Here is a 21,086-nt window from a genome sequence, read left to right as displayed (position 1 = left end):
AGTACTATAACACCATGCATTCTACCTCACTTTCTGCATCTGACTCCCGCCTCCTACACATGTCCTCTACCAGTTGATAAAATTCCTCCTTTTCTTTGAATTTGTTGAATATCTTTGAAAATCCTGTACATCCCGCTAATTTGACAACCATAACCCAATTGTTTACTCAATCCTCTCCAATTCAGAGAAGCTGCCATGACTGTACCAACATGTCCCAGCCTACCTCCATCTGCTCACCCTCCATATCCTATCCCAAGGCAACTTCATCCAACAGATTCTGTCCTTCAGAGCCAGTGATCTGCTGGTCAAGATATGCACCCTACTAGCTACAGCCCTCATCGCTATATCCTCTCCTAAGAACAATGATCCAACATTTCTCTCAGCCTCCAAACCCAATTTCACTCTTTCCTGTTCTGGTCTCTATTTATACCTCCTACTTCCCTGACCAATATTATCGAGCCATCCTTCCTTCCTTCCTTCCTTGCTTACCTACTTTTTTCCTATCCAAATGGCAGCTATTTGGAGCTGACCTCAAGGGACTTGCTGAATGTGTCACTATGACCATCTTATCACCGCCCAAACCATCACTATCTGAGTTTTATAGAAAATCACCAAAAGGGGTCATTTTACTATCTGCAGAGATTATGAGTCACTACAGATATATTGTTTGGTGAGGAAAATGGACTCAACACTTGAGTCATTCTCAATATTATTTCTTAGCCAATGGCTGCATCAGTATGTAGTAGGGAGTGTGCATCTTTTCATGTTTCCTACTAGAGGACTGACTCAGTCCTTTGGAAGAAAACTTGAGGAAGAGCACACTTATAGTACATGCTGAGACAGTCATCAGCTAGGAATTTATATGGGCTGCTGAGAATGATTCAAGTGCTGAAACTGGTTTAGCCATTAAAAAATACATGTGAGCCCTGACTGATAACATCTGTAGTCAAATTTAGTGCGGTCATTGATGCTCTATGGTGAGAACTTGGGAAATATAAACATTGTTATTGTATTTTAAATCCATTACAGAGATTTAACTGTAAGAAAACTGACTGGAGAGCAGAGCAACATAACATGTTTGCTGCCAGCCCCCAATGTGTGGATTGGCAGAAGAAAGTAACAATAAAGAAAAATATATCTCCAAAACTAATTTCCTTTCTGCAGTGGAGTATGCATTAATTTGAAACTTCCTGGCAGGTTAAAAATGTGCACTGCATCAGGACTCAAACCCAGGGCCTTTGCTTTTTGCTGGCAAGCGCTCTAATGACTGAATTAACCAAGCACGACTCACAGCAAAGATCCTAAATTTGAGTCCTGGACTGGCACACAGTTTTAATCTACCAGGACTTTTCCAATCAGTGCACACTCCTCTGCAGAGTAAGAATTCATTCAAGAACCTCCCTCCCCCCCAAGCTGTGGCTAAGCAATGCCTGTGCCATGTCCTTTCTTCCAAATGTGCTAGTCTCACAAGGTATGAAGCAGAATTTCCATGAAGTTCAGAGACTAGAAGATGAGATACTGGCAAAAGTAAAGCTGAGTGTATGTCATGAGTCATGCTTGGATATCTCAGATGGTTGATCAGTTGCCCACACAAGGCAAAGGTGCCAGGTTTACATCCCAGTGTGGCAGTCTCAGTCATTTGGCTCAGTCCGAAGATGGTATAAGACACACAGCTGAAATATCTGTGGACGATATGGAATTCATAAGGCTGCATGCCCGACATTTGATGGATAGTTCATTATGCTGTGAAAGGTTCTAAGTGATGGCAGCTTGTTTTTCACCTTCAGTTATGAAATTATATGGATGTGTGATGTCTGTTCTTTCAGACATGTCTGAAAGAACAGATATCATGTGGAATCTGCAGCTGTGATACATATTATGCAAAACTGAAGCTGGAGGGGGGAGGAAAAAGGAAAGGCAAGACGCTAATGATAGCAGCTGCATCAGGACTTTATGCAGAATTGGTGGCAACCAGTGAAAATGTGTGCCAGACCAGAACTGGAACCCAGGATCTCCTGCTTACTACGCAGCTGTGTTAACCACTGTTCCACCCAGACACAGCATTTATTGCAAATGTGGGGACTATCTCAACATGCTCCCTTGCCAACCCACACTTCCACTTTGCGCCACCTATCCTCAGTCCTTGTCGATGTCCTCCAAGCTTGCTGATTTTAGACTCCCACCAGAGAGCAAATGAAATTGTGCATCTGTGCTGAAGTTTGTGGATTCATTGCCCATTGAGGCAAATCAATTATATAAATGCATGGTGTCCGTTCTTTCAGACATGTCTGAAGGAGCAGACACCACACATTCATATAAATACTGAAGAATATGTCTGAACAACAGGCACCATGCCTTCATATAACTGATTTGCTTCAATGGGCAATAAATTCACAACCTTCACTGCGGATGCACATTTACGTTCGACCACTGGTGGGAATTTAAAATCAGTGAGCATGGAGGACGAAGACGGAGACTGCAGATAGGTGGTACTAGGTGGAAGGGTGAGTCGAGCAGAGAGCATGCTGAGATAGGTCGTGCATTTGTGATAAACACTGTCTGTGTATCATCATCATCATCATCATCATCATCATCATCATCAGTTATCTGCTATATTAGCGGGTCCTTTGCCTCTCCAATTTCTGCGATCCATTGCTTCCTTCTTAAGGCTGCTGTATGTTGAACCGTACATCATGTCATCCAGTATCTGGAATCTCTTCCTTTTTTCGCATCTTTTTCCCTTCTACATAACCTTCTAAAACTGTTTTTATCAGTCTGTTAATACATGCCCAATGCAATTTCTTTTTCTTCTCTTTATTACATCTAGTAACTGTCTTTTCTCTCACACTCTTCTCAGTACGTCTTCATTTTTTACTCTGTCCATCCAACTTATTCTTTCCATCCTCCACCATGTCCAGATCTCAAAAGCCTCCAGCCTTTCCCTGTCTTTTTTCCTCGTAGTCCATGTTTCAGCACCACATAGAAGAACACTCCGTAAAAGACATTTTATGAGTCTCTTTCTGAGTTCTCTGTCCAGACCACTGCAGAAAATTCTCCTTTTCTTATAAAACGCCTCTTTTGCCATTGCTATACTTGTTTTAATTTCTGTGGAGCACTTCCAGTAGGTGTCTATCCTGCTTCCAAGATACTTAAAATTTTGCACCTGTTCTAGTATTTCTCCATTCAGCGTAATTTTTATTTCCTTATTTCCTCCTAGTGCCAATACTTTTGTTTTATTTGTGTTAAGTTTCATTCCATATTTTTTTCCGTTAGTTGCAATGGTGTCCACCAAATCCTGTAATTCTTTTTCCCCTGTGGCTAGAAGTACCATGTTATCAGCAAACCTCAAACGCCTTACTCTTCTTCTCCAATTTCTACTCCTTTGTCATCTAATGAGCATTGGTCAATCATATTTTCCTAGTCTATCTGTAAACACTGTCTGTGCAGTGCAGTAGTTAATGTAACTGCCTAGTAAGCAAGAGATCCCGGGTTCGGGTCCTTCTCCGGCACATATTTTCACTCATCGCTGCTGATTCCGCATGAAGTCCTGATGCAGCTGACGTCAGTAGTTCCTTCCCTTCCCTTTCCTATATCTCCCTCCTCACCCCCCCCCCCCCTTCCCACCCTTCACCTTCAATTTACATACTCAGGAAACTGTCCTACCAAGATGTCGGAAGATTCCACTAACGTGAGAAAAGTTCTGTCTTGGGAAAGAGATAAAAAGATACTGACCTTAGACTTGACACGCTCGTAAACAGAGCTGTAGTGCCTCTTGGGCGAGCGCTGCTGCTGGCAGGAGTCATCCTTGGGCGCCGGGGACCTGGGGACGGGTGAGGAGAGGGGGGTCGGGGTGGCGGCCGGGGTGGGGTGGGGGGCGGAGTCTGCGGCAGATACGTCAGCAGCCAGCGCTGGCGCTGCGAGGTGCTGCTGCTGTCGCTGTTGCTCTGGGTCTCGGCAGCCGCAGACGGCGCAGCGCGAGCTGACGCTCACGTTGTAGAAGCGGCACTGGCCGCAGGGCCACGCGTGCTGCAGGCTGGGCGCGCTCGCAGGCCGCTGTTCGCCGCCTCCGTCCAGCGACCCGCCCTCGCAACCTGCCCGCAAGCAAGCACCAACATCTGCACTCCGACCACTACCACTGCAACTTTCATCTACATCTACGCTCTGCAAGCGCCCTTATGGCGTTTGGCGGAGGGTGCTTTTTATCACTGCCACTCCCACAATTTATTGTTCCACTGCCGAAAGGAGTGCGCGAAAACTATTTCACGGTCTTTACAGGATTTGGTGGACACCATCGCAACTAACGGAAAAAAATATGGAATGAAAATTGACACAAATAAAACAAAAGTATTGGCACTAGGAGGAAAAGGAAATAAAAATTACGCTGAATGGAGAAGTACTGGGACAGGTACAAAATTTTAAGTATCTTGGAATCAGGATAGACACCGACTGGAAATGCACCACAGAAATTGAAACAAGGATAGCAATGGCAAAAAGAGGCGTTTTATAAGAAAAGGAGAATTTTCTGCAGCGGTCTGGACAGAGAACTCAGAAACAGACTCATAAAATGTCTTGTATGGAGTGTTCTTCTGTATGGCGCTGAAACATGGACTATGAGGAAAAAAGACAGAGAAAGGCTGGAGGCTTTTGTGATCTTGACATGGCGGAGGATGGAAAGAATAAGTTGGATGGACAGAGTAAAAAATGAAGTACTGAGAAGAGTGCGAGAGAAAAGACAGTTACTAGATGTAATAAAGAGAAGAAAAAGAAATTGCATTGGGCATATATTAAAAAAGAATGACGGACTGATAAAAACAGTTTTAAAAGGTTATGTAGAAGGGAAAAGGAAGCGAGGAAGGAAGAGATTACAGATACTGGATGACATGATGGACGGTACAACATACAGCAGCCTTAAGAAGGAAGCAATGGATCCCAGAAAATGGAGAGGCAAAGGACCTGCTAATATAGCAGATAACTGATGATGATGACGTGAGGTATACAATACGGACAGAAGTGAAAAAATTCGTGGGATATCTCCTAATATCGTGTCGGACCTCCTTTTGTCTGGTGTAACACAGCAACTCGACGTGGCATGGACACAAAAATTCGTTAAAAGTCCCTTGCAGAAATAATGTGTCATGCTGCCTCAACAGCTGTCCGTCATAGCGAAGGTGTCCGCCCCCCAGTAGCTGAATGGTCAGCGTGACAGATTGTCAATCCTCTGGGCCCGGGTTCGATTCCCGGCTGGGTCGGGGAATTTTTTCCGCCCAAGGAAGGGGGTGTTGTGCTGTCATCATCATCATCCTCATCGACTGCAGGTCGCCGAAGTGGCGTCAAATTGAAAGACCTGCACCCGGCGAACGGTCTGCCCGACGGGGGGGCCCTAGCGATTAAATAAAAATAGCGAAGGTGTTGCCGGTGCAGCCGGCCGGTGTGGCCGAGCGGTTCTAGGCGCTTCAGTCTGGAACCGCGCGACCGCTACGGTCGCATGTTCGAATCCTGCCTCGAGCATGGATGTGTGTGATGTCCTTAGGTTTGTTAGGCTTAAGTAGTTCTAAGTTCTAGGGGACTGATGACCTCAGATGTTACGTCCCATAGTGCTCAGAGCCATTGGAACCATTTGTTGCCGGTACAGGATTTTGTGCACCAACTGTGCTCTCGATTATGTCCCATAAATGTCAATGGGATTCATGTCGGGCGATCTGGGTGCCCCAACCATTTGCTCTAACTGTCCGGAACGTTCTTCAAACCAATCGTGAACGATTTTGGCTCAGTGCCAACTCCATCGCTGTTTGAGAACATAAAGTCCACGAATGGCTACAAATTGTCTCCAGGTAGCTGAATATAACCATTTCCAGTGAAGGCTTCCATGGCTTCGTGGGGTCTGCGCCACACTGGAACCTTGCCATCAGCTCTCAACAGCTGAATGCGGGGCTCGTCTGACTAGGGCACGGTTTTCCAGCCGTCTAGGGCCTAACCGATATGGTCACGAGCCCAGGAGAGGCACTGCAGGAGACGTCGTGCTGTTAGCAAAGGCTGGTGTAGCACACTAACGCCAAATGTCGCCGCGATGTCGTAACGGATGCCTCAGTCGTACGTCCCGCAATCACTGCTTCTCTGTTAGTACTGACAACTCTACACGAACGTCGCTGCTCTCGATCGTCAAGTGAAGGCTGTCGGCCACTGCGATGTCCGTGGTGAGGGGTAATGCCTGACTTCTGGCATTCTGGGCACACTCTTGCCACTGTTGCTCTCGGAATAAGGAATTCCCAAATGATTTCCGAAATGGAATGTCCCGGCTTCTAGCCCCAAGTACCATTCCGCTCAAAGTCTGTCGTGCGGCCTTAATCACGTCGGAAACATTTTCATATGAATCACCTTAGCACAAATGCCATCTTCCCCATGGCGCTCCTCTTTTATAAAAAATGGTTCAAATGGCTCTGAGCACTATGGGACTTAACATCTATGGTCATCAGTCCCCTAGAACTTACAAGGGGAGGCCGCCAATTGTGAAATTCAGATTCGATTCATACTGCGCATAATAAAAGCTCATGGCCAGAGGTGTAATGTGGCAAAGCACCAAGATGCACTTCTCAGCCGTTGTCGAGAAAATCGACAGTTAAAAGAAGCCGTTGTAGTGAAATACTCTCTACGATTAATAATTTTCTACAGCGTCTTGGCGCAGCGGTAAGCGCTTGGGTTCGTAATCCGAAGGTCGCCGGATCGAATCTCGCGCCATGCAACCTTTTTTTTTTGTAATTCAAATGTGTATATATACACACGCACACACACATATAATTCCCGGCAATCAGTTGCAACAATTATGCATATAATAAGTTGTTGAAAGTCGTTTCTCGTGGAAAAACTGGCGACTTCGAACATCATTATGTTTTCCGCAAACAAAGTTGTATTTCACAAATGTTATTAATTGTCTTCATAATGTTAACCACGTACAGTTAACGGAAGACACAGAAACGATATTCCGAAACGAATACGTATAGCGTAAGTCAAACGTTCGAATAAGAACAGAGACCCCACGAACACAAATTTGCTGAGGCAGGTATGAAATATAAACTCCGTTACTCGCTCGTTACACTTGAAGGACAGATGTTGAATGGGCCGAAACGAGCAGCCGCATAACAGCGTAGTTGCCTGCTAACTTCGAAAGAAGGTAGATGCGGTCCCTAGCGCAACTTATAACATCGTCGAAAATTAGTGCGGACGGGAGAGCTTTGGTACACCCTGTTAAACGAACGGAAAAATGGAGGCGGTACAATTGGAGAGCGATCCGCCTTCACCAACATGCATAAGCAATTCATTAATAGTTTATATATATTTGAATTACAAAAAACTAATAAAAAAATTGCATGGCGCGAGATTCGATCCGGCGACCTTCGGATTACGAACCCGAGCGCTTACCGCTGCGCCACGACGCTGTAGAAAAGTATTAATCGTAGAGATTATTTCACCGCAACGGTTTCTTTTAACTGTCGATTTTCTCGACAACGGCTGAGAAGTGCATCTTGGTGCTTTGCCACATTACACCTCTGGCCATGAGCTTTTATTAGGCGCAGTATGAATCGAATCTGAATTTCACAATTGGCGGCCTCCCCTTGTTAGAACTACTTAAACCTAACTAACCTAAGGACATCACACACATCCATGCCCGAGGCAGGATTCGAACCTGCGACCGTAGCGGTCACGCGGTTCCAGACTGAAGTGCCTAGAATCGCACGGCCACACCGGCCGGCTCCTCTTTTATACCTTGTGTATGGGTACTACCGCCATCCGTATACGTACATATCGCTATCCCATGACTTTTGTCACTTCAGTGTATACCATCTGATCAGAAGTGTCTGGACATTTCTACAAAATGCGTGATTAAGCCTTAGATGTCACAAGAGGCGGACGCGCCAGCGTAAAAGCAGGCCGTACTGTCAGTAGAGTAGCTGTTGTGACCAGACGAAACTACTTTCGTCTGGCCATAACTGTGCGTTCTTTCATTGCTCTGGGAGAAGGCTCATCAAACTAGAACACATGAAATATTACAAGGTGTACAACTTCGCTTCCGCTGTTTGCCGATAGGTGGCGACAACGGTAAGTAGCGGTCAAAAGAAACAGATCGCAGACGTCAAGCAGTTAGCTTGGAACTCGGTCAACATAACCACATTCAAATATTAGTCGATTTGTGTCTGCATCATAAAGTTGTTCTTGATTGAAAATGTCAGTTAACGAGCCTAATTCTCGTCATTTGCGGGAGGTGTTACTGTTTTGTTTCAGTATGAAGAAAACAGCGACTGAGTCTCATCGAATGCTCTCAAGTACGTATGATAAGGACGCTATTAGTGAAAGAACGTGTCGTGAGTGGTTTCAACGCTTCAAGAACGGTGATTTTAACGTCGTAGACCGGCATAGTGGTGGAAGGGAGAACGTTTTCGAAGATGCAGAATTGGGGACATTGCTAAGTGAAGACTCGCTTCAAACTCAAGAAGAATTGGCACAATTAGTGGGAGTGATACAGCAAGCCATTTCAAAACGTCCCAAGACTATGGGCATGATTCAGAAAGAAGGAACTTAGGTCTCGTGTGAGCTGAAACCAAGACACTTTGAACGGCGTTTGTGTGTTTGTGAACAGTTGCTTCTGAGGCAAAAGACGGAAGGGATTTCTGCATCGCATTGTGACCAGGGACGAAAAATGGGTTCATTACGATAACCCTACATGCAAAAAATCATGCGGATACCCTGATCATGCTTCCACGTCCACGGCCAAACCGAATATACACGGCTCCAAGATCATGCTCTGCATTTTGTGGGACCAGCTCGGCGTCGTGTACTATAAGGTGTTAAAACCAAGTGAAACAATCACAGGTGCTTGTTATCGAACGCAATCAATGCGTTTGAGCAGAGCATTAAAAAACAAACGGCCGCAATACAGCGAGATGCACGATAAAGTGATTTTGCAACACGACAACGCTAGACCCCACGTTGCATGAGAGGTCAAAACGTACTTGAAAACGTTAAAATGGGAAGTCCTACCCCACCCGCCGTATTCTCCAGACATTGCTCCCTCTGACTATCACCTGTTTAGATCAATGGCGCGTGGCCTGGCTGACCAACACTTCCGATCTCATGAAGAAGTCACAAACGGATCGATTCGTGGATCGCTTCAAAAGATGAACATTTTTTTTGACGCGGGATTCGTACACTGCTCGAAAGAAGGAAGAAAGTAGTGGCCAGTGGCCAGCGATGGAAAATACTTTGAATGATACATGTGTAACCAATTTGTTTCATTAAAGCCTCAACTGTTGGGAAAAAACGGCGGAAGCAAAGTTGTACAACTTGTAGTTCACTTTATACATACATGAATGGAAGGTTTACTGAAGTGCAACACACTTCTTATAAAAACAAAAAACTTGTTGACATGTGTAACTTATTGTTACGTAAACAAAACACGAACAGAATGCAAAAAATACTAAAGATCTGTCGCCGGCCACTGCGCGATACTATGCTCACGATACCATTGTGGTGTCGCCGGCCGCTGAGCGATATTATACACACGACACCACTGTATCGCCGGACGGCAGAGTGTTAATAGTATGCATAAATATTACACGATTTGACGTGCTCAAGATGTTTATAACTGATTTTGTAATCGGTTACTATTACGTAATTGCGAGGTACATCCATCTGGCTACTAGCCACACCTATCCACCCCAAAGGTATCTTGGCTACCGCCGGCTGCGAGCGTTCAAACCACCCCAGCCACATGAATAGTGTTACGTAAGGAAGCTCCACTGTCTATTGTGGCAACGCAGTACAGGTCTCCTAGGAACAGAAATCAGACACATCCGGGGGATATTGATCAATAAATGGAATACCACATTATCTGAGCAGTTCTCTTAGGTTGTTCGCAGATGATGCTGTAATTTACCGTCTAGTAAGGTCATCCGAAGACCAGTATCAGTTGCAAAGCGATTTAGAAAAGATTGCTGTATGGTGTGGCACGTGGCAGTTGACGCTAAATAACGAAAAGTGTGAGGTGATCCACATGAGTTCCAAAAGAAATCCGTTGGAATTCGATTACTCGATAAATAGTACAATTCTCAAGGCTGCCAATTCAACTTAGTGCCTGGATGTTAAAATTACGAACAACTTCAGTTGGAAAGACCACATAGATAATATTGTGGGGAAGGAGAGCCAAAGGTTGCGTTTCATTGGCAGGACACTTAGAAGATGCAACAAGTCCACTAAAGAGACAGCTTACACTACACTCGTTCGTCCTCTGTTAGAATATTGCTGCGCGGTGTGGGATCCTTACCAGGTGGGATTGACGGAGGACATCGAAAGGTTGCAAAAAAGGGCAGCTCGTTTTGTATTATCACGTAATAGGGGAGAGAGTGTGGCAGATATGATACGCGAGTTGGGATGGAAGTCATTAAAGCAAAGACGTTTTTCGTCGCGGCGAGTTCTATTTACGAGATTTCAGTCACCAACTTTCTCTTCCGAATGCGAAAATATTTTGTTGAGCCCAACCTACATAGGTAGGAATGATCATCAAAATAAAATCAGAGAAATCAGAGCTCGAACAGAAAGGATTAGGTGTTCGTTTTTCCCGCGCGCTGTTCGGGAGTGGAATGGTAGAGAGATAGTATGATTGTGGTTCGATGAACCCTCTGTCAAGCACTTAAATGTGAATTGCAGAGTAATCATGTAGATGTAGATGCCAGTTTGGACAGTTTTTTTGTACCATTTACGATTTCCTGTAGCCCTCTTTTCAGATACACGTCGTGATGAAACGATGTTTGGCTGCCCTGTACAGTACAGCATGTCCCATTCTCGATATTTGTAGCCGGCCGAAGTGGCCGTGCGGTTAAAGGCGCTGCAGTCTGGAACCGCAAGACCGCTACGGTCGCAGGTTCGAATCCTGCCTCGGGCATGGATGTTTGTGATGTCCTTAGGTTGGTTAGGTTTAACTAGTTCTAAGTTCTAGGGGACTAATGACCTCAGCAGTTGAGTCCCACAGTGCTCAGAGCCATCTGAACCATTTTTTTTTTTCGATATTTGCGTGTGTATTTTACTACATATAGTTCGTGTTTGACTAGGGTAGCAGTATTTATTCTATGTGTTTAATATTTCGTAATGTTACCAACTGCCGCTATGGTTCTTCTGTCGTTCTGTTTGTTTTTCACTGCCTGTCTGCCGTTCAGTTTTCGCTTGCTGTTGCTGTTTGTGTGTGTGTGTGTGTGTGTGTGTGTGTGTGTGTGTGTGTGTGTGTGTGTGTGCGCGCGCGCGCATACAGCCACCACAAAACAGACAACTAGCAACGGAAAACGCATTGCGGCAGTTCGCAACAGCAGAAATAGTAAACACACAGAGAAAATAGTACTACACATTTTCAGAAACTTTTAGTTATGTAGACGCGAAGTATTTGTCGAGGAATACGGATGCATATACCACGAAGACATAATGAACTGTCTAGTACAACCAAACACAGTTGCATAGCAGCATGTAAGTCAAGAAAGGACACGAAATCTTAAGTGGAACGGAAAGCTGTTGAACAGGTAAAGATACCTGTGTATTAAACAGTTGTTTCTAATTTAAAAATTGCCAAAAGCTGTAATGTAAAAACATGTTTATTATTATTTCATAACATACCTAACAGATACATATAGTAAGAACAAAATATGATTATAGGCCACTAAAGTTGGTTCTACAATGAAAGCAACGAAACCCGTCTGGGTTGTTTGGGGGAAGAGACCAAACAGCGAGGTCGTCGGTCTCATCGGATTAGGGAAGGATGGGGAAGGAAGTCGGCCGTGCCCTTTCAAAGGAACCATCCCGGCATTTGCCTGGAGCGATTTAGGGAAATTACGGAAAACCTAAATCAGGAGGGCCGGACGCGGGATTGAACCGTCGTCCTCCCGAATGCGAGTCCAGTGTGCTAACCACCGTGCCACCTCGCTCGATACCCGTCTAGCAAACAAAGAGCCTCTTATTTATTTATTTGATTGTTTAAGCATTTATTTCACTCTTTCTTACCAAATATCCCTTGTGAATCAACATTACAATATGCATGGTACTACTTAACCACTTGGCCTATATTGGAAACAAGCGATGACGTAATAGTAAAAACAGTACGGTGGCGGCTAAGGAAAACGCGTCGTACCGCCAATGCTCTCAGGTCATTTGTGCATATACTATCAACACCGATTACGCGCTCACTCAAGATAAGCGAACCAAATCGCCCTCACTCGCAGATGCAATAATATTGTGGTTGACTGAGTACTAAATAATTACAACAATAATAAAAATAATACATATACTAATGAACACACAGAAATTAGGACACAGGGTGTAACGGTATAGGCTGCCAAAATTATACAGACAGTGCATCGTATGCTATATAAAAAAGTCTAATGATATGACATTTCACTTTCTTTATTTTTGTATTCCTAAAAGACAGATATTTGTAAGTTTGATGGCAGAAGCATTTGTATTTACATTGTCAGCTGACGGCACACTACCTTGCGTGTTTATTACCGACATCGACGCGGCGGTCAGAATAAGGCAACGGACAAACCAGAACAATGTAAACACTGGACGTGTACAACGACGCGGCGCGGCGGCTACGTACTACCGACACAAGCAATGTAAACAGTCACTGGGTTGTCAAGAACGTGCAGTTCGTTTTACGTAACCAGTGAATTAAGAACAACCAGACGTTTTCTCTTTTACATTACCATAACGAAGGTCGTGGTAGTAAAGAAAAGCTAGCATCAAATAAAATGTGTTTCTCTTAGTATAAAATCAACCAATTGCCATGTAATCTGTTGTGCAGTAATTACAATCACTTGTTTCCCCTTTTTACAACAGTACCATAACGAAAATTAGTCAGATTATTTTTCTTTTCGTAATGAAAATGAAACCAATATACCTTTGTTTCCTGTTACACCAACGCTACAAATGGTTCAAATGGCTCTGAGCACTATGGGACTTAACATCCGAGTTCATCAGTCCTCTACAACTCAGAACTACTTAAACCTAACTAACCTAAGGACATCACACACATCCATGCCCGAGGCAGGATTCGAACCTGCGACCGTGGGGGTCGCGCGTTTCCAGGCTGAAGCGCCTAGAACCGCTCTTCCACAGGCGGCCGGCACCAATGCTACAATAATTGTTCAAAATGACCACCATTCGATTCGACATAACCTACATTACGGCTACTCCAGTTTCATTGCACTCGTTCAAACACAATCACATTTGCTTTTATGGTACTGGCAGCGTCCAAAATCCTCTGCGTAAGTTCGTCCACATTATTTACTTGCTGAGCATAAATAAGTTCCTTCATAAGTAAAAATCCAGTGGTTTGAAATCAGGACTGCGTGCTGGCCATCGACGTGGACCAAAACGTCCAATCCAACGTCCTGGAAATCGTCTTTTCAAAAATCTTTACTCTGTGACCAATGTGGGATGGGGCACTATCGTCGGGGAAGCACATCTTACGACGCACGGTTAACGGAATAATTTCTAATAAAGTTGGTAGCAATTTTACCTCTAGAAAGGTTCGGTAATTGTTACCAGTCAACCGTGCAGGTAAAACATATGGGCCGATACTGTAAACATCGATTATACCCGCCGACACATTTACGGAAAAGCGGCGCTGAAAATGTGTTGCTACTGCTTGGCGCGGATTCTGTATACCCCACGTGTGCATGTTATCGAATTGATTATTGCGTCGCGAGTGAAACATGCTTCTTCTGTAAGGAGTATTTTGCTTACAAAATCATGCAATACACTTTGTACCGCTCTGAGAATTCTCGTCGCGGAGGGAAATCTTGTTCTTTCAACGTTTGTACGCGTTGAACGTGGTAAGGCTGCAGACGCTCCTCTTTCAAAGTGGGATGAACGATAGTGTGACACAGCCAATCGGTGGGCGATGCTTCTAATACTCTGAGTGGGATCTTCGTGGATGGGGTCCAGAATTTGTTCCTCGGCTCCAGCGGAAGTTCTTGGCGTTGTGGGCCTCTGCCTTCCGCGCTTGGTAGTAAAATGCCAATATCTCTCAATCTATGCAAATTAAATACCTACTCGTGGGCTGTATTCTGCCGTGATTTACGTAATAATAAAACGAAAGCATATCAGAACAGACATTGCGATTCGCATACAGAATTAAACGTAAAGATAACTACTGTACTTTGTTAAGAATGAATCGCAAAGTAATCGAGTAAAAGTAGAGAATTATGATGATACTAACCTTTGGTCAACAGCAACAAACGTCTATCGTGCAGGAAATCTTCGTTCTGGGAAGCTTTCTCCATAAATTCGTACAGCTGCTCTCGCAATATCTTTTGCTTCGCCATAAATTGAATGAATATCGCATAGTTCAGTGATAGTAAATCTCCCTTCCATCCTAACGTTTAACGGAGTTGCAATAACGTCTGCATAGGTTACTCGATGACTGCCGACGATTGGCGTATTACAGTGACCCAAACAGGCGGCCGTTGTGGTCTAAATGTTTGCGGCTCACACTGGCTATGTTGATACGCGCAGCACTACTGCCTACTTTTACAAAAACATTGTCCGAGATGAACTTTTTTTTCTGGGGCAACCGTAGGTAATGGACGGACTTGTTACTAGACGTTTAAAATCAATTACTTGTGTTCTACTAACAGGATTTTTTTGGCAGCTTATACCATTTACACCCTGTATATCAGAACATCGTACTGAGCTGTTTCCTCATTCCGTTCTTATCAAATGAATGTAATGACATCTAACGCAAATACATGGCACCAATACAGAAGGAACTACTTCTGCATCTACATACATAATCTGCAAGCCACCGTAGAAGTATGATGGAGGGTACCTGAACCACTACTTGTCATTTCCCCTCCTGTTCCGCTCCAAATAGAGCGAAGGAAAAACGACTGCCTGTACGCCCTAATTGCTCGTTTCTTATCTTCGTGGACCTTACGCGCGATGTACTGTATGTTGGCGGCAGCAGAATCGTTCGGCTGTTAGCATCAAATGCCGGTTTTCTAAATTTTCTCAATAGTTCCGAAAAGAACGCCTTCTTCCCTCCAGGGATTCCCATTTGAGTTCTCGAAGAATACTGACGTGCAGTATTCAGGAATAGTCGAACGTGTGTTTCTAAGCACTTCCTTTGTTGATGGACTACATTTCTTGAGAATTCTTCCAGTGAACCTCAGTCTGACTGCCGCGCGGGATTAGCCGAGCGGTCTAAGGCGCTGCAGTCACGGACCGTGCGGCTGGTCCCGGCGGAGGTTCGAGTCCTCCCTCGGACATGGGTGTGTGTGTTTTTCCTTAGGACAATTTAGGATAAGTAGTGTTTAAGCTTAGGGACTGATGACCTTAGCAGTTAAGTCCCATAAGATATAAAAAAAAATTAAAAATGTAAAACGACAGATTAGTCTGCAAAGAGCAACTTTTGAATACAAGTGTTTTAAATGAACATCAAATCAAAAATTATTTATAGATATCGCAACATTAATGGCTCTAATCATCTCGTAGTGCTGCAGTTCTTCTTCGTACGTCCGTGCTTGCTATGAAAATAGAACGAGGAATTCCGCCTTATGTAAGTCAACTTTTCAGTTTTGTTTTACCCAGATATGTTTCAGCCCTTTGTGACATCTTCAGTGGGTTATTTTTTATTTTCTTACTTACATGATGCTAATGGATATTTATGTTGGTAGCTAGCCTGCTACACAATTACAACTTCACATGGATTTGGTGTGATAGTTTTTTCACATATGTTGTTGGCGACGTGAATAGGCTGATTTCGTGACCTATGGTCGCTTGAAAACGCGCTTTCTCCTATTTTTCAAAACGTGGGCAGAGTTTTCGCCGCCATTACGTGTTGTTGTCAGCAATTCCAGATGTCGTCAACCATGTGCCTTCAACCTGCACTCATATATCCATTATTTATATTCCTGTACAGGGAAGATATTTTAATCGAGTCGGTTGCCCGGTTTCGGCGCATAAATATGATATTGCAGTGCCTGCACGTCCGAAAGAACATTGCATCATAATTTTGATCAACACGGGCACTGGCGTTAGTCTATTCTTTTAAAACGACAAGATATCGCATAAAATAATTTTAAACTAAATTAATCACAAATTATGTGATATACTATTTGTTCAGAAAACTCTCTCGTTGAAGTTTCATGCAAAACTGTATTCACAGCAGTTCGTTGCGCCTGGGTGATTGTTAATACTTCATACCTTATCGTATTGATGGTAGCATAGTTGGTAAGAGTCGAGCGTGAGACACCTTAGGGGACGATCTAGCATAACCCGGCGATAAAAGGCCAATATATTAAAATACGAGGCCTGTGTAGAAAGTAAGTTTCGACTGATCGCGAAATGGAAACCACAGTGAATATCAGAAATGTTTTATTTGTAACAGTTAGCTACACCTTCCAGCTACTTCTCTACGTAGTCGCCGTTCTGAATTACGTAGCGTTGTACCAACTTTTCAATACCCTCATCATAGAAGGCAGCCGCCAGGGCTTTCTGCCAATTCTCCACGCTGGCCTACAGCTCATTGTCTGTGCCAAAATGTTGTCTTCATAGACAGCGGTTCATGTGACCAGAGATGAAACTCAGAGTGAGACAATTACGGACTGTATTGTGGGTAATCAAACATTTCCGGTTGAAAACGATGCAGGAGCATCTTCATTGCCCCTGCAGAATGCGGCTGAGAATTATCTTGAAGAAGGAACAGCACGACAGTTATGTAATGTTGGCTGCATAGCTTCAGGCGAAATTTCTCACCAGGCCCTCGTACTTGGCGGGAGACACTATTTTCTAGACATCTTTACGCGCTCACTGTGTGCTCAGAAATTAGAAGAGCGACGTGATGCTATCTGGGGTCATACTAGAGACACTATCCAACACAGCTGTGCTAAGCTTTATCGGATTTTCATAGTCGTTTCCATTTCGCGACCGATTGGAACTTACTTTCTGGACGCCCTCGTAGTAGCCTAGGGCGACTGAATACGGCGACCGCTCCACGGGAAGAAGCACAATTCTCAGTGCCGCCCTTAACGTGTTAAATCGCCACACGAACGACAAAATGACTGATACTGAAAGGAGAGACCGAGGGTAGAAAAGCAACGAAACTGCTCAACCGAGGACAGGCCACTGAATCTGATGGGACACCATTTCTATTCTACGTAAAATACACGGAATAACTTGCAGTCTTCTAGCAGCAGTGTACCGTAGCTCTCTGGAGGAATGAAGCATTCCTAATGATCTGGAGAAAAGCACAGGTCATTCCCATTTTTATGGAGGGTCGTCGAACTGATGCAGAAAACTACAGGCCCATATCTCTGACGTCAGTCTGTTGTAGAATTTTGGAACGTGTTTTCTGATCGCCAAATATGACAATTTTGGAGACGGAAAACCTCCTCTGTTGGAATCAACATAGGTTCCAATAACAACGATCGTGTGAATCCCAACTCGACCTCCTTGTCCATTGAACAAAGAAAGCACTGGATATTGGCGTCGAGCTAGATGACGTGGTTCCATGACTTGCAGAAGGCGTTTGATACGATTCCGCACTGCCGTCTAACGACAATATATGATTTACGGAATATACGAAAAACTGTGTGAATGGAATGAAGTGTTTCTAACAAACAGGGCACAGCACGTTATTTTGAAAGGAGAGAAGTCTTTAGGTGTGAAAGTAACTTCGCGCGTGCCACAAGGGGATGGTACAGGACCATTACTTTTCACAATATATACAACTGATCTAGTAGATAACGTCGGATGATACTGTTTTATATAGAGAAGTCGCAACGCTACAAAACTGTAGCGAAATGCAGGAGACCTGCAGAGGATCGATCCTTGGTGCAGGGGGTGGCAGCTGATCCTCAACATAAGCAAATATAGCGTATTGCCAACACAAAAACAGAAAAGCCTTTTATTGTGCGATTACAAAATTGCAAAACAATCACTGGAAGCACTAAGGTCCAAAAAATATCTAGGAGTATGCATATGGAGCGTTCTGAAGTGAAATACCCACATAAAATTAATCGCGAGTAAGGCAGTTGTCAGACTGAGGTTAACTGGAACAATCCTCAAGAAATGTAGTCCATCGACAAAGGAAGTGCTTAGAAACACTCGTTCGACTATACCTGAATATTGCCGGTCAGTATGAGATCCGTACGCGATAGAATTAAAAGGGCAACTAGTGAAAATCCAAAGGAGGGCAGTACGTTTCGTTATAGGTTCGTTTTGTAAGCACGAAATCGTCACAGACATGATCAACCAACTCCAAGCTGCAAGAGAGGCGCTGTGGATCACGGTGCGGTTTACTGTTTAAATTACAGGACAGTGTGATCCTAGAAGAGTCAGATAATACCATGTGGTTACAACTAAACTTCCCCTATTTAACAAGTTAGAACACGGAAACTCATTACCGCACGAGTGCCAAATTTGGTAGCCTTAATGTCCATCTCAAAAATGAGATCGACAGGAAGTGCAAAATGGCTAAGCAGGGATGGCTAGAGGACAAATGTAAGGATGTAGAGGCTTGTCTCACTAGGGGTAAGATAGATACTGCCTACAGGAAAATTAAAGAGACCTTTGGAGAGAAGAGAACCACTTGTATGAATATCAAGAGCTCAGATGGCAACCCAGTTCTAAGCAAAGAAGGGAAGGCAGAAAGGTGGAAGGAGTATATAGAGGGTTTATACAAGGACGATGTACTTGAGGACAATATTATGGAAATGGAAGAGGATGTAGATGAAGATGAAATGGGAGATAAGATACTGCGTGAAGAGTTTGACAGAGCACTGCAAGACCTGAGTCGAAACAAGGCCCCGGGAGTAGACAACATTCCATTAGAATTACTGATTGCCTTGGGAGAGCCAGTCATGACAAAACTCTACCATCTGGTGAGCAAGATGTATGAGACAGGCGAAATACCCACAGACTTCAAGAAGAATATAATAATTCCAATCCCAAAGAAAGCAGGTGTTGACAGATGTGAAAATTACCGAACTATCAGTTTAATAAGTCACAGCTGCAAAATACTAACGCGAATTCTTTACAGACGAATGGAAAAACTGGTAGAAGCGGACCTCGGGGAAGATCAGTTTGGATTCCGTAGAAATGTTGGAACACGTGAGGCAATACTAACCTTACGACTTATCTTAGAAGAAAGATTAAGAAAAGGCAAACCTACGTTTCTAGCATTTGTAGACTTAGAGAAAGCTTTTGACAACGTTAACTGGAATACTCTCTTTCAAATTCTGAAGGTGGCAGGGGTAAAATACAAGGAGCGAAAGGCTATTTACAATTTGTACAGAAACCAGATGGCAGTTATAAGAGTCGAGGGACATGAAAGGGAAGCAGTGGTTGGGAAGGGAGTAAGACAGGGTTGTAGCCTCTCCCCGATGTTATTCAATCTGTATATTGAGCAAGCAGTAAAGGAAAGAAAAGACAAATTCGGAGTAGGTATTAAAATTCATGGAGAAGAAGTAAAAACTTTGAGGTTCGCCGATGACACTGTAATTCTGGCAGAGACAGCAAAGGACTTGGAAGAGCAGTTGAACGGAATGGACAGTGTCTTGAAAGGAGGATATAAGATGAACATCAACAAAAGCAAAACGAGGATAATGGAATGTAGTCAAATTAAATCGGGTGATGCTGCCAGAATTAGATTAGGAAATGAGACACTTATAGTAGTAAAGGAGTTTTGCTATTTAGGGAGTAAAATAACTGATGATGGTCGAAGTAGAGAGGATACAAAATGTAGACTGGCAATGGCAAGTAAATCGTTTCTGAAGAAGAGAAATTTGTTAACATCGAGTATAGATTTAAGTGTCAGGAAGTCGTTTCTGGAAGTATTTGTATGGAGTGTAGCCATGTATGGAAGTGAAACATGGACGATAACCAGTTTGGACAAGAAGAGAATAGAAGCTTTCGAAATGTGGTGCTACAGAAGAATGCTGAAGATAAGGTGGGTAGATCACGTAACTAATGAGGACTATTGAATAGGATTGGGGAGAAGAGAAGTTTGTGGCACAACTTGACTAGAAGAAGGGATCGGTTGGTAGGACATATTTTGAGGCATCAAGGGATCACAAATTTAGCATTGGAGGGCAGCGTGGAGGGTAAAAATCATAGAGGGAGACCAAGAGATCAATACACTAAGCAGATTCAGAAGGATGTAGGTTGCAGTAGGTACTGGGAGATGAAGAAGCTTGCACAGGATAGAGTAGCATGGAGAGCTGCATCAAACCAGTCTCAGGACTGAAGACCACAACAACAACAACAACAACAATGTCCAGAGTATGGGGTGCATGATTTCCAGGCATCACAGCGCCACCGTCCAGTTCCAACAGTGGCCACCAGGTGCCATGATCAGTCATCCTGATTCATAGTCTCGCACACCTGACCAGTCGCAGTTCTTGTTGACGTATCACGATGAGCTTGGGCAAAAGGAGTGGGGCATTAGTGGTGAATCTCTATTATCAAAACAACAGTAATGCTGCTGCTGCATTTCGAGAATATCGACGGCTGAAAGGATTACGGAAGGATCCTCTTTCTCTACCTGCTGTGCGGAGCGTAGGAGACGAGGTACTGGCAGAACTGAAGCCGTGAAGGCGGGTCGTGAGTGGTGCTTGGGTAGCTCAGATGGTAGAGCACTTGCCCGCGAAAGGCAAAGGTCCCGAGTTCGAGTCTCAGTTCGGCACACAGCTTTTCATCTGCCAGGAAGTTTCATGATGAAGAAGTTCGAATCAACTGGAGAACTGGGCGTCGCTTCGGGAAGACACCGACAACCGGATGCACAATAGGTGGCTGATAAAATTGCTGTTGCTATTGCAGCAACGCCGCAATTTCCGATCGTCAGGCAGTGCGCGTGCTGTGTCACGACAGCTAAACATCCCGTGGTCCACGGAACGGGCTCTAAGCACTATGCGACTTAACATCTGAGGTCATCAGCATCTGAGGTCATCAGTCCCCTAGACTTAGAACTACTTAACATAACTAACCGAAGCCTAGAACCGCTCGGCCACAGCGGCCGGCCGGAAGATGCCTCGAACCATTCTCAAATGGTA

General features: G+C 44.1%; 2 protein-coding genes across 2 annotated transcripts in view; both read right to left on the bottom strand.

Annotated features, from left to right (window-relative positions):
* LOC126199294 (calpain-D-like) overlaps positions 1 to 3,864 on the bottom strand; it is a 113,822-nt gene extending 109,958 nt beyond the window's left edge. Inside the window, exon 1 of the mRNA XM_049936119.1 lies at positions 3,733 to 3,864. The gene's annotated coding sequence lies outside the window, so the exon portion shown is untranslated. The remainder of the gene's footprint in view (positions 1 to 3,732) is intronic.
* LOC126199620 (uncharacterized) overlaps positions 3,684 to 21,086 on the bottom strand; it is a 423,045-nt gene continuing 405,642 nt past the window's right edge. Inside the window, exons 3-4 of the mRNA XM_049936547.1 lie at positions 3,895 to 4,091; positions 3,684 to 3,704 (exon numbers count right to left, since the gene is read on the bottom strand). Coding sequence (XP_049792504.1) covers positions 3,684 to 3,704; positions 3,895 to 4,091 — 218 coding nt within the window. The remainder of the gene's footprint in view (positions 3,705 to 3,894; positions 4,092 to 21,086) is intronic.

This window comes from Schistocerca nitens, chromosome 8, assembly GCF_023898315.1.
Source record: "Schistocerca nitens isolate TAMUIC-IGC-003100 chromosome 8, iqSchNite1.1, whole genome shotgun sequence".
Classification (NCBI taxonomy): Eukaryota; Metazoa; Arthropoda; class Insecta; order Orthoptera; family Acrididae; genus Schistocerca; species Schistocerca nitens.
This window is presented reverse-complemented; position numbering and strand designations above follow the sequence as displayed.